The sequence below is a fragment of the Alnus glutinosa genome, chromosome 3 (assembly GCF_958979055.1).
Source record: "Alnus glutinosa chromosome 3, dhAlnGlut1.1, whole genome shotgun sequence".
NCBI classification, from domain to species: Eukaryota; Viridiplantae; Streptophyta; class Magnoliopsida; order Fagales; family Betulaceae; genus Alnus; species Alnus glutinosa.
Window position 1 is genome coordinate 3,025,655 of NC_084888.1, and position 12,099 is coordinate 3,037,753.

At 32.3% G+C, this 12,099-nt stretch overlaps 1 protein-coding gene across 1 annotated transcript; it reads right to left on the reverse strand.

Annotated features, from left to right (window-relative positions):
* Window positions 1–5,957: 5,957 nt before the first annotated feature.
* Window positions 5,958–8,214, reverse strand: LOC133862252 (cyclin-D1-1-like). The gene is made up of 5 exons (XM_062298026.1): window positions 7,897–8,214; window positions 7,728–7,814; window positions 7,309–7,618; window positions 7,098–7,213; window positions 5,958–6,257 (listed from the first exon to the last, which is right to left on the reverse strand). The coding sequence occupies exons 1-5, from the start codon at window positions 8,167–8,169 to the stop codon at window positions 6,093–6,095; spliced, it is 951 nt and encodes a 316-aa protein (XP_062154010.1). The 5' UTR covers window positions 8,170–8,214; the 3' UTR covers window positions 5,958–6,092.
* Window positions 8,215–12,099: the final 3,885 nt, after the last annotated feature.

Below are 12,099 nucleotides of genomic sequence, written 5' to 3' on the forward strand. Positions count from 1 at the left end.
TTGGTGAGTTATTGTCACGATAGGACAAGTTGCGCATTACTTGGAAGTGAAATGACAGAAAGTCTAAGAAATGGACATATTTCTCGTTTAAAACATCTTTAGTAGACTAATTAAATGTTTTAAAATAGTTAAATCTGATTATTATTAATTTTTTTTTTTTAATCAAACAGATGAGACAAAGCAAATATTTTATTTATAAAATGAATAGTGAATATGATCTACGGTCTATTCACTTTTCATTCTATAACTAATAAAATATTAAAAAAAATTAAAATTAAAACATTATAATATTCACATATCCCATCCTCTCTCCCACTTACTTTTCATTATAAAAACTAAAGTATAAAGTTATACTTTTTCAATAGTTATTATTATGAACTATTTAGAGCTTCTGTCGTTGGACTCATTCTTTAAACTGCTTTAAAAATACCAATTCAGAAACCCCTTTCGACCTTCTGACAAAAAAGATATCAGATCGAATCAATTTGTTGGCCCATTTTCAGTTTCTGTATGAACTTCGTTACTAGGGTGTTTATTAGAGCCACCATCCCTTCTTATAAATTTATTTTAATTTTAATGAATTTTATCTTATCTAATTAAAAAATAAAATAAAAAAAAGGAAAAACTACCTGCATCTTGTAAAAATCTTAAGTGCCATTACGTTAGAAATTTTAAAAAGTATTTTTAATATATAAAAAGTTTATTTGTTAGTAAAAAACATTTTTAATTTTTTTTACTTTAACCGAAGCCAGGAGTACGCTAAAAGTAAAAATTGGGCTACTGGATTAGGCCCATACTAGTCAGGCTTGCCCATTACATGTAGGCCCGCACGAATACTCCTAGAGGCTTTGGTTTGTGCATGGGATAATTGAATTGAAATGGAGACGAGTGGGTTGGGTTCTTTATTTTTATTTCAAAAGGGACAAAATTAATTTATTTTATTTTATTCTTAGATAAATTTTATTCTCCTAAATAAAAGAACCGGCTCGAAATGGAGAGAGAGGATCCTATTCCTTGGTTTGTATCTCGTGCATGTACACATAAGACGACATAAGTTAGGGTGTCATGCATTTCAAATTATCAACGTGGCACTAATATTGTACATGCGAATATAGTTATTTATAATATTTGTAGTCATATTTGTAAAAAGCGGATATCACTTTTAGATATTTACATCTGTATTGTATTTTTACTAACCTCATCCGTGCGATTATTAAAAACGATTATTTTTTGCTATCCACATATTATGTAATAGGTATTTTGGGCATTTTTTGCGTATCTATTATTGCCTATTTTAAAAAAAATTTAAAAAAATTTAAGTTAATTTTTAGTGTTTTGGACTTGTTTTAATTTTTTTAAGCCATATTCTTTTGAAAATATATTGATTTCACATTATTTTTGCATTTTTGTGTTACACGAAAAAGCAATACAGCCAACCAAATAAATGTAAACATAACTTATATTTAATCTAAAATGACGTCATTTTTGTATCAAACACCAAAATAACGTCGTTTTGATGAATTTATTATATATAGAGATAATTGTATCGTTGGTCCCTGTGTCATAATTATTTTTCACTCTCTATAGTTCAAAAATTTCATGGGAGGTTATCGTGGTAATCAATAATTACAAATCGATCCCTGAAGTCAAATTCTGTTAAAAAATTTCGAAATAAAAGGCTAAGACTGAGATTGATTTTTTTTTTTTTTTTTTGACATGTTCACACAAGAGGGGGGAGGGGGGAGGGGGGAGGGGAGATTCGAACTAATGACCTCCGCTTCATGAGACGTGATCCCCACCCGATTGAGCTGCTTCTTGAGGACACTGAGATGGATGTTGTTATAAGCATCTTTGAAACACAAATTTTCCAAAAAAGTACAACTTCGTGGGCTTTCTCCATTTGTCCTTAACTCACCACATAATTGGGCTACTGGATTAGGCCCATACTAGGCAGGCTTGCTCATTGCATGTAGGCCCGCACGAATACCCCTAGAGAAAACTCCTATGTATGATTCCATTAAGTGGTGAATTGAAATGGAGACGAGTGGGTTTTTTATTTTTATTTTAAAAGGGATAATTAATTAAATTATTTTATTTTATTCTTAGATAATTTTATTCTCCTAAATAAAGAGCCGGCTCGAAATGGAGAGAGGTTCCTATTCCATGGTTTGTATCTCTTGCATGTACACATAAGACATAAGTTAGGCCATGTATTTTAAATGGAAAATGATCAAAATATTCACAATGTACAACAATGATACAATACTAAGGCACATTGAGGTGGGGACCATACAAGTGCACGAAGAATTGGCACCAACGTTATACATACAGATACGGTTATTTGTAATATTTGTAATCATTTTGTAAAAGGCGGATATTATTTTTAGATATTTACATATGTATTATGTTTTTACTAATCTCATTCATTTGGTTATTAAAAGCAGTTATATTTCGCTATCCACATATTATGTAATGGGTATTTTGGGCAATATTTGAGTCTCTATTATGGCCTATTTTAAATGATTTTAAAAATAATTTAAGTCGATTTTTCGTGTTTTGAGTTTTTTTTTTTTTTTTTTTTTTTTTTTTTTTTTTTTTAAGCCATATTATTTTGAAAATATATTGATTTTACATTATTTTTACATTTTTATTTAAGTGTTACACGAGAAAGCAACATAGCCAATCAAACTAATGTAAACATAACATATACTTAATACAAAAGAGAAATGATTTCTACACTCATTTCTCACAACAGTCCCACAACAAGCTGATGTGGCTGATAATATTTTATTACTTTTTTTGTTTTGTTTTGTTTTCTTTTTGTAAAAAAATAATAAAATACTACTAGCCACGTCAGCTTGTTGTTGGGCTGTTGTGAAAAATGAGTGTATAAATAATTTCTCAATACAAAACGACGTCATTTTGGTATAAATAATATGCAAACCGCATACTTAAAACCGCTATACACTTGTGCGGATAATAATTTTTGCTAATTATATCCTTACATACTAATGGAGGGTAGTTACGGATAATTAATACAGATAATTAATATCCCACCCGACGTGGCACCCTTAGCTTGTATACTTTTCATAAAGGTCACAAGACGTACAGTAGCCTTGCTCAAGTTAGAATAATTGAGAGGGAGTAAGACAGAGAGAGGGAGTATTAGTCCTCTACTTCATTTTGGGATGTTTAAAAATATTAGTCCTGTTCCTTTCTCCCGTTTTGCACAGGGAAAAATAAGTTATATATATAAAATGGTACTTTCGGGCAAAAGATTTGCCTATATGGATATTAATTCAAAAGAATTATACTTTTTTTATTTTTTTATTTTTTATTTTTTGTAAGTAAAAGAATTGTACTTGAAATTGATGGGAAGTAACGCAGCAAGTGCATGGTACAATCAATGGAGCCATAACATTAATTATTTGCAGTAATTATCGTACCATTTTCGCATCTTCCGTCTGAATCAATTCACTTCTTGAGGATGTAATTGATATCTACACGCATCTTGACTCGATCAACTATTTGCAATAGTTTAGAGACAAAAATCTACAAGTTTGGTAATATTATATATTTTGAATATGTTAAATTACAATTTATTCAAGATGTTAAATTAATAAAAACTGACAAATTTAATTATTTAATTAATATATTTTTAACACAATTCTCTCACATATAAAGAGTTAAACTCTTCATGAATATGTGAAATATAACTAGTAGAATATTTATGTGAAATGGGGAATAAAACTATAAAATCAAGGTTTAATTTAACTCGGCACTTCTTGAGAAAATTACGTTTACCCCTCTCCCCTCCCACCTCCCAAACAAACTATTATTGGGGTTGCAATGTCTACTTACTGCGATCCAAAATGATAAAAATACACTCTACAATTTTTTTTTTTTAAAAAAAAAAAAATCAGGAAATGGGCAGTTTTATTTATTTATTTATTTATTTTATCTTGTGGAGCGGTTTTTTTTTTTTTTTTTTTTTCTTTTTCATTTTGGGTCACAAAATGGGAACATTGCAACTCAAATGGTAAATTGGAGGGACATTGCAAAATAAAAATTAAAAAATTAAAAAATATATATATATACTTCCCAAGGACATTGTAAAAATTGAAACATTTGAGGATATTGCAAAAAGAATAGTAACTAGAAGAGGTAAATCTAGTTAACCCTAATTATTTATTCTAATAATTTAATCTAATAAGCGAGGGTGAATATAATTATTTAATTAATATTCTAATATAACAATTGGTCTGAAATCTAAAAAGAAGTGAGACAAGTGCCTTGCCCAATTTTGACTTCTCAGACATTTAATCTGGAAAAGAGGGATAAGAATCTCTAGCAATTTTTTAGTCAAATAAATTACAGCAATTTGGATAGCATGAAATTTACTTGTCCGAATAGGTGATTAGACAACTCAAAATTTAATTAAACAGGTAAATTCTATATGAATTCTATGTATAAATTATTAAGAGTCCATTTTTTTAAAAAAAAAGAAAAAAAAAAAGAAAAAAAAAAAGAAAAGAAAAAAAAAAGATAATTGAAAGAGCAAGTTGATGGCTAAGCCAAAACAGAGAGCATTTAAATCCTCTTCTGTTCATTTGAACTGGAAGGGATATTAGTGAAATTTGATAGGTAAAATTGTCCTCTCGAGTTTCTTGCAGGAGAAGAGAAGGTTCCTTTTTGGCTTTTTCACGTCAATTATTATTTGCAGTCACTACTTTGAACTCGAAAATCGATGAAAGTGTCCAACAATCAAAAACAATGTTTGTTCTGCATGCCCTACAGCTATGGGCTAGCTCCCCTCCTGGGAATCGCTGCCTCGCTGGGATCCTTCCTTCTGCCTTTTAGCCCTCGCATGTTTCATGCTTCTGTAAAAGCTTCTATAGTTCTGTTAACACATTTGGGAGTGCCATCTTCTTTACTGTGAAAATTTTAGGCCCGTTTGGCAATTTTCTCTTTTTATATTGGGGGAGGATTTTTTTTTTTTTTTTTTTTTTAGTGATAGTAAAATGTGATTAATATGACATAAAGTTGAAATAATTTATATGAAAAAATGAAAAAAAAAATGTTTTGTAATGAGTTTTTTTTTTAATTATTTAAATAGTAATAAATAAATGTCTATGTGATATAAAAAGTAAAAAAAAATTAAAAATATTTTGAAATTGATTTTTTTTTTAAAGAAGTGAAGAAAAAAAAAGGAGATTGCCAATCAGGGTCTTAAATGGGATTCCCTTAGCTTTCACTAATCACATGCTGTCACCTAATCATATCATTTTAGACAATAATTTCATAATTAATCTTCAGAATAAGTCTCCATGCATGCACTTATTGGTAGGATTTATCCCACATTAGTTGTGTAGAAGGAGTTGTATGGGTGGTCAGTTTATATGTATAAGAAAAAACTCCACCTTATGAACAAATTTTTGAAGTTGAGAGACCCAAGACTACCCAACTTATTAGAATTATTTCATAATTAATCCTTATTTTGTTGCAGTGACATGTTGATAAGAATTCTGTACCAGTAAAGTACTGGAACAGGGAAAGAACAACATATATTTATGTATATAATCTATCTATCATTATGTCATATTTCATGTCACTTAGCTTGCTTGGGTCATTTTTGTCTGCAACCAAAAAAGACTTCTTTGCTCTCATCAACTTTGGCTTTGCTTGTCTTTAATTTGTCAATATTTTCAGCCAGCAATTGTCAGGATCTAGGCAATTTATATTTCAAGTCGCCTTATCTATGTGGTAACTAGTTTGATCACTGCAAATTTTAAACTCAAGGTTCGAATTCAAAACCATCTTAAATAATCACACGAATCCCAAAAATTTAAGGTGATAAGAAAACTGGAATTTGTCCAACTCAAAGATAAATATTGTCAAACATCTTATTTTTTGCATATGTGAAAAAACTTCCTTCCTTCACAAGTTCACAACCATCTTGCAGTAGTCACACACGTACTAAAAAAACCTTCAAAGAAATGAAGAAATAGGAGGGTTATTTAAAAGAAAAGAAAAGAGAAGAAAAAAAAACATTTAATTTCAGCACTAGTTCCCTGGTGACTCTTGGCTTGACTTCAAATCCTTGTTACCCCTGTTTTTTGAGCACTGCAGCTTCTGCCAATCACCGAATAAAGCATGCCAACAGGGCTTGGTGGTGCTGGCTGCAACTTCTGTCGTTTAACGTGTGCCAGAATGCACTTCTTTTGCTTCATAAGATTGCGACATTTTTTCACCAATTCCTACATCCAGAATAGACAATTATTGTAAGAAAATGTGTATGCTTCTGTTTCTTCACATTTGAGGGCTTAGAAGTACAAATGCTTGGGTCATTTTCGAGTGTATGCTATAGCTATCACTCTTTCTATCTTGTTATAAGGACCACAAGATCCACTTTGTGTGTGTCTGGTCTTGATAGAAGTTAAAAAAAAAGGACATGGTGACAATGTTGCATCAAATGTAAGCATATAGTAATGCTATAAGGAAGATTAGAGTTTTATTGTGTCCTCTCAAATATCATATGCCTTTTAAAATCACCATTGAATTTGAGATGATCATTGTTGGATTTGGATCCAATGGTGATTTTAAAGTCATATGACATTTGGGAGGACTCTAGTACTTTTTTATAGCATTACTCGTAAGCATAAGTTCACATTCTGTGTGTATTTTACCCACCAACATAAGCCTATTTGCTACTCTTGACTTCTATTTATCACGTACACTCATTTCATACTAGCAGAAGTTGCGTGTTTTAAGTGGTTTACGATGTTAGCTACTTAAAGAAAGAAAAAAAAAATTACTTAAAATACATGACGTTCTGAGATTGTGAAATGGGTAAGAAAAATAGTATTATTCTTTATCGTATATTATATTTGTTTGTCACTTCATAAAAGGTCACGAGGAAAACTCGGAATTTCTTTTCTATAAAAGTAGATTAGAGTCTTGCAAGCCACACAGCAATCTTGCTTTGATGTGGCATGGAATAACTAGCTTTCTAAATGTAGACTACAAAGACTATGCCTAGCTAGCCATATTATAGGCAGCAGATTATTGATAATTTACAATTGCAAAATGAGGCTTACTTTGCTTACTCTCTTATGGAAGTAGCTCAACTCCTGGTCTTCCATATTTTGATCTGTTGCACATAGCACGGCAGCTGCTGCTATTGATGATGGAGGATAATCCAAGAAGTCGATCACTGTAAAAAACATCGATGTAAGCTATAATTAGAGAGAGAGAGAGAGAGAGAGAGAGAGAGAGAGAGAGAGAGTTTTAATATTCTGCAGGAATTACCTTCACATGTGCTGATAATAAGATCCGAGGCACGCGAGAAAACTTGACTGGAATCACTTAGTGGAGAGCCAAGACATGAAAGCTTAGCAACGAAATAGTGGAGGAAATCAAAAGGGGTAGTCCTGCGCAATCGCCACTTCAGATTGGACATGACGAAGAGCTCCATCCTTTGAACTGTTTTTGGCTTGAACAAGAATTTGGGTCCCTTCACCTGGAGGTCTAATAGAAGGGGCACGCTTGTTTCTTCCATTTTTGCTGCCAGGGCCAAGCAAGCAACGGATAATAGCTGCAGCGGCCACCCTTTCCCTTGCTACACACGAGCAACACGAGTTGGCACATATTCTGTCAGACATTGTGATTTAATTTCTCGGTTGTGGTTCTGAAATTAATTAACGGAGGTAATGATCATGATTAATTACCGGCAATGTATGAGAGGCGAGAAAACAATCCAGATAGTTTACAGAAAGATATGCCGTTTCAGGCCTAAACTTGTAGTAAGCATGCACCTGAAAGAAGCAAATCATTAAGAAGGAAATCATACAAGAACCAAATATTTGATGTTATATATATGTATGTGTGTGTGTGTACCTTCAACATCCAATTGACAGCGTCTTTTCTAGCCCCAACAATTCCAGGATTTCCACGTAGCCGATGTATTGATTCAATTTCCAGCATTTGATCAGTCTCAGAATCGAAGACACTGACAATAGAGTTCTCATCGTCCGACAGGCAATCCAGAGTTGTATGAGAGTGTTCATACAAATCCTGCCGAACCACATCAGCGGCTACTTCACTGCAGTATAATAAGTTAGGACTAGCTGAGTGGTCCGAGGACAAGGTCGACATATTGTAGCTGATCATCAATTTTCGCTCTCTCTTTCAAGTGGGGGTGGAGAAATTTAAGCCGTGCTATCAGGGTCGGATGATTTACATCTGGGAAAGCCATATATATATATATATCATGAGATGGCAAAATCAAATTGGCCCCTACAGAATTTTGCCATGAAGCTTCGTTGAAGAGCAGCCAAATATGGGTAGGGCCATATATTCTTGGGCTAGCTGTTGAAAGGAATACGACTTTTCATGGTTTCTTTCAAATCATAAACCATTCTCTGGAATGCCCATCGCAATTCTAGCTAGAAGCTGGTTATCTCCACGATGGTACTTAGTTCAAGGAGAAAATTGGTTGTTCCATATAGAGCAGAAAATGATACAACTTTTGTAGGGTACGTAGGAAAAATTGTCCATGGGTACATTATATATGAACATAACAACAGAGTAGATGTTGCCTCACATTCTTTTTTTCTGAGCCATTCCGGTGAAACTGGGGAAAAAAAAAATGCAAACGCTGGGTGTGGGGGACCCAAAAACAGTTTACAGTGCAAAAAAAAAAAAAAAAAACAGTACTAATAAAATGGGATATGAATCCAAAGGGATATGAATCGTCTGATATTATAATTCCTTGACCGAATGGCCGAGGAGAGGGCTGCTATAATGGTGGTATGGGATGCAATTCTATCAGCCAAAAAAGAGGGTGCACTGATGATGACTGTAATGAGGCAGTTGATGCCTGATGGGGATCACCTTTCATGCATATTTGGATAAAATAGTATGCTATGCCAGTATGATTTTGAATAATTAATCTAAGTATGAGAGACGTTATTTTGAATTAGAGGAACATTCAAGACTTTTATATTTATATTTATATAAAGAGAAAATTTCACTTATCACCCTTATTTTTTTTATCACTTTTACAATCATATCTCGTGAAAATCAGACATTGATTTTTTTTTTTGCAAAGTCCTTATTGATCTAAAGGTTCATTTTTATTCTCACGTCATCCTAATAAGATATGCTACGTTTACAACTTTGTACAGCTCTTGTACAAGTTGTTGGGGTTGTACAAGAGTTGTACGAAGTTGTAAACATATCATATCTCCATCCCAATTGTATCATAATCGTATTGCAATATGATATGTTTACATATTCTGTATGACTTTTGTATAACTCTAATAACTTTTTTTAAAATCAACTATTGGATATGTATGACCCACATATAAGAAAACAAATCCAATGGTTAGTTTGAAAAAAAAAATATTGTTGAAATTGTACAAAAGTTGTGTCAATGGTCGTACAACAATCATTTCTCATCTACTAAGATATGATACATTTACAACTTTTTTACAACTCTTAACAATTATTTAAAAAAAATAAAAATAAAAATTGATCATTTGATATATAGGATTCACATGTAGAAAACAAATCAAAATATTATAATTATATAGAAGTTATAAATGTATCGTATCCCAAATAGCATTACTCTTTAAAATAAAGGACCAAAAAAAACTTAAAAAAGTCGGATGGAGAGTGAATTTAAGATAATGCCGTTTAAAATATGAAGAAAATGACTCTTTAAAGACTCCGTTGTGAATGGGCCATTAAATATCATTAGAACCCGGCTCCGTGGTTGACTTCTGATCAGCTCCGGCCCATGACCATAAATTGGCCTAATTTTTTTGGGATGGACATGGACGTGGTAAAAGCCCATAGTGGAAAGTTTGGCAAGCCCTTATACAATTCAGCAAACCAATTCACTCTGCAGCCCAATGGGCCGGGGGGGTGAAGTTTCTTTTTCCACTAATTTTATTTCTATTGCATTTCGAAAGAAGAGTAGTTTTCCTTTTTCCTATCGCCCAATATATTTTGATAAGGAAAGGATAAAAAAACATACTTTACATACACTCCTTAGGCTATCTCCAGCAGTTAAAGTTAAAGTAGCTACTCAAAAACTACAAATATTTACTTTAACTACTCCAACAGTTAAAAACACTCCAACAATACTCTTTATTCTACTCTTCATTTCATTAAAATATTGTTTTTTAATCATTTTCTTTTATTAAATGATAAAGAGGGAGAAGAAGAGAGAGAAAATATTAATAAAAAATTTATAAACAGGTGAACAGTGAATAGCCAGTGTTGGCTATTCACTATTCAATGTTGAAGATAAAAAGTTATAGTGGCTAATCTGTTGGAGGGGAAAAAATGTTCAAAATAGTCATATTTGACTATTTTGGTTAAAATAACTACTCTGTTGGAGATAGCCTTACGCACCTACCCTCTCACATGGAGGACTCACACCACGTAGGCCCCACTCCATCCCATGTAAGAGGATGAATGTGTAAAGAGTGTGTAAGTGATGTTTTTGTAGCACCTCCTAATTTGATATGTCTCAACCTAAAGGGAGAGTGGGTGCTTGTGAAAATATCAATTTAGTTATTTAATGGTTATGATTTTAATTTGTTTTATTTAATTGTGTACACAACGTTGCTTCGTTTAAAATTTTTAAATGACATGACAACATATTCAACAGGAACATAAAATATTGACCATAAAAAAATAATTGATCTCAATTTCACTTGAAAAAAAAAAAAAAAATCTTCTTTTGCGTTTGCAAAGTTGACAACGGGCGGCACACAAGCACACAATTAATTAGGTGCTAATTCATTATGAGTGGTGGCCTTTTACCCTCCAAAAGGACCACAGCGTGTTTGACCAGTAAGCTAATATGTGAAAAAGCAATTAGCCTAACTCCTTAATTTAGGTGGTAAAGGCTCTCTCATTGTTTGGTAAAGGTTTGAAAATGTTGGATAAATTAAGTGGAATCCAACAAATTAGTTAGAACCCCACTTTCACAACCGGCTTGGATGTTCTGTTCAACTCATAATCAGTGGTTGTCAAGATTGTGTCACGAGGCCGGTTATGATGGTGAAACCCTAAACCTATGGTTAGGGTTTTGTTAATTACTATACTAAGCAAACTCATTCCCTGTTTCAGACAGCTTGGTAGCCTTTCATTTCGATTAGAGGGAGGATCAAGAAGGTGAACCATTTTTTGTTGGTGAGTCAAATTGATCAAATTAATGTCAAAACATAAAGAATTTGAGAGCTAATCAAACACAGTACACGAGGCCACATGTAACGTTCACTTTTTTTTCTTTTTTTAAATACATGTAACATCACTTATTACTTATGTATTCTTGTTCGCTCTTAAAAAAAAAACGTATTCTTGTTCGGATCAGGTGCAACGAGTTGTTCATCTTAAATGTATTATTAACAGCTAAAGCAGGTGAAATCCCCATTTGCTCGAACATTTGTTCGGACAATTCGAAAAAATAATAATAATAAAAAAAAAGAAAAAGAAAAAGAAAATATTCATTTCCTTTCGTAGTCCTTCTCCTATCCTCTCACTTTTTAAAGTTATCATTGAATATACGAGGCTATGTGTATCTTACACAAATTTTAATCCATCATTTTGTAAATAATAATAATAATAAAAGGTAGAAGCCCATATACCCTCACATAGCTGCCCCTATTGCATACTGTACGGGCAGTTAATTGCTAATCAATTTCCCCTCCACCATATTCAACAATCTAGACCCATTGAAAACGAAAGTAGCCCACATGTAACATGTGACGGGAATGCACCAATGGTCCCACATTTATTAGAGAAAGTTTTTGACTCTCTAAATAAGAATTTTTAATTTTATTATATTAATATTAGAAATTATGATTTAGTCGAATTTAAAAATAATACATGCAATTCTCTTTGTATTATTAGAATGTGTTATATATATTGGTTTCACTTATATATCTTTGTTGTGTAAATATTATACATCAATGTGTTCTACAAAAATTATTTTTTTATATTATTATAACATGCCCAAATAAAATAGCTATAATTGATTTTTGCGTGCGTCTTTGCGTGAAAAGAAATCGCCCACGAATCACAACC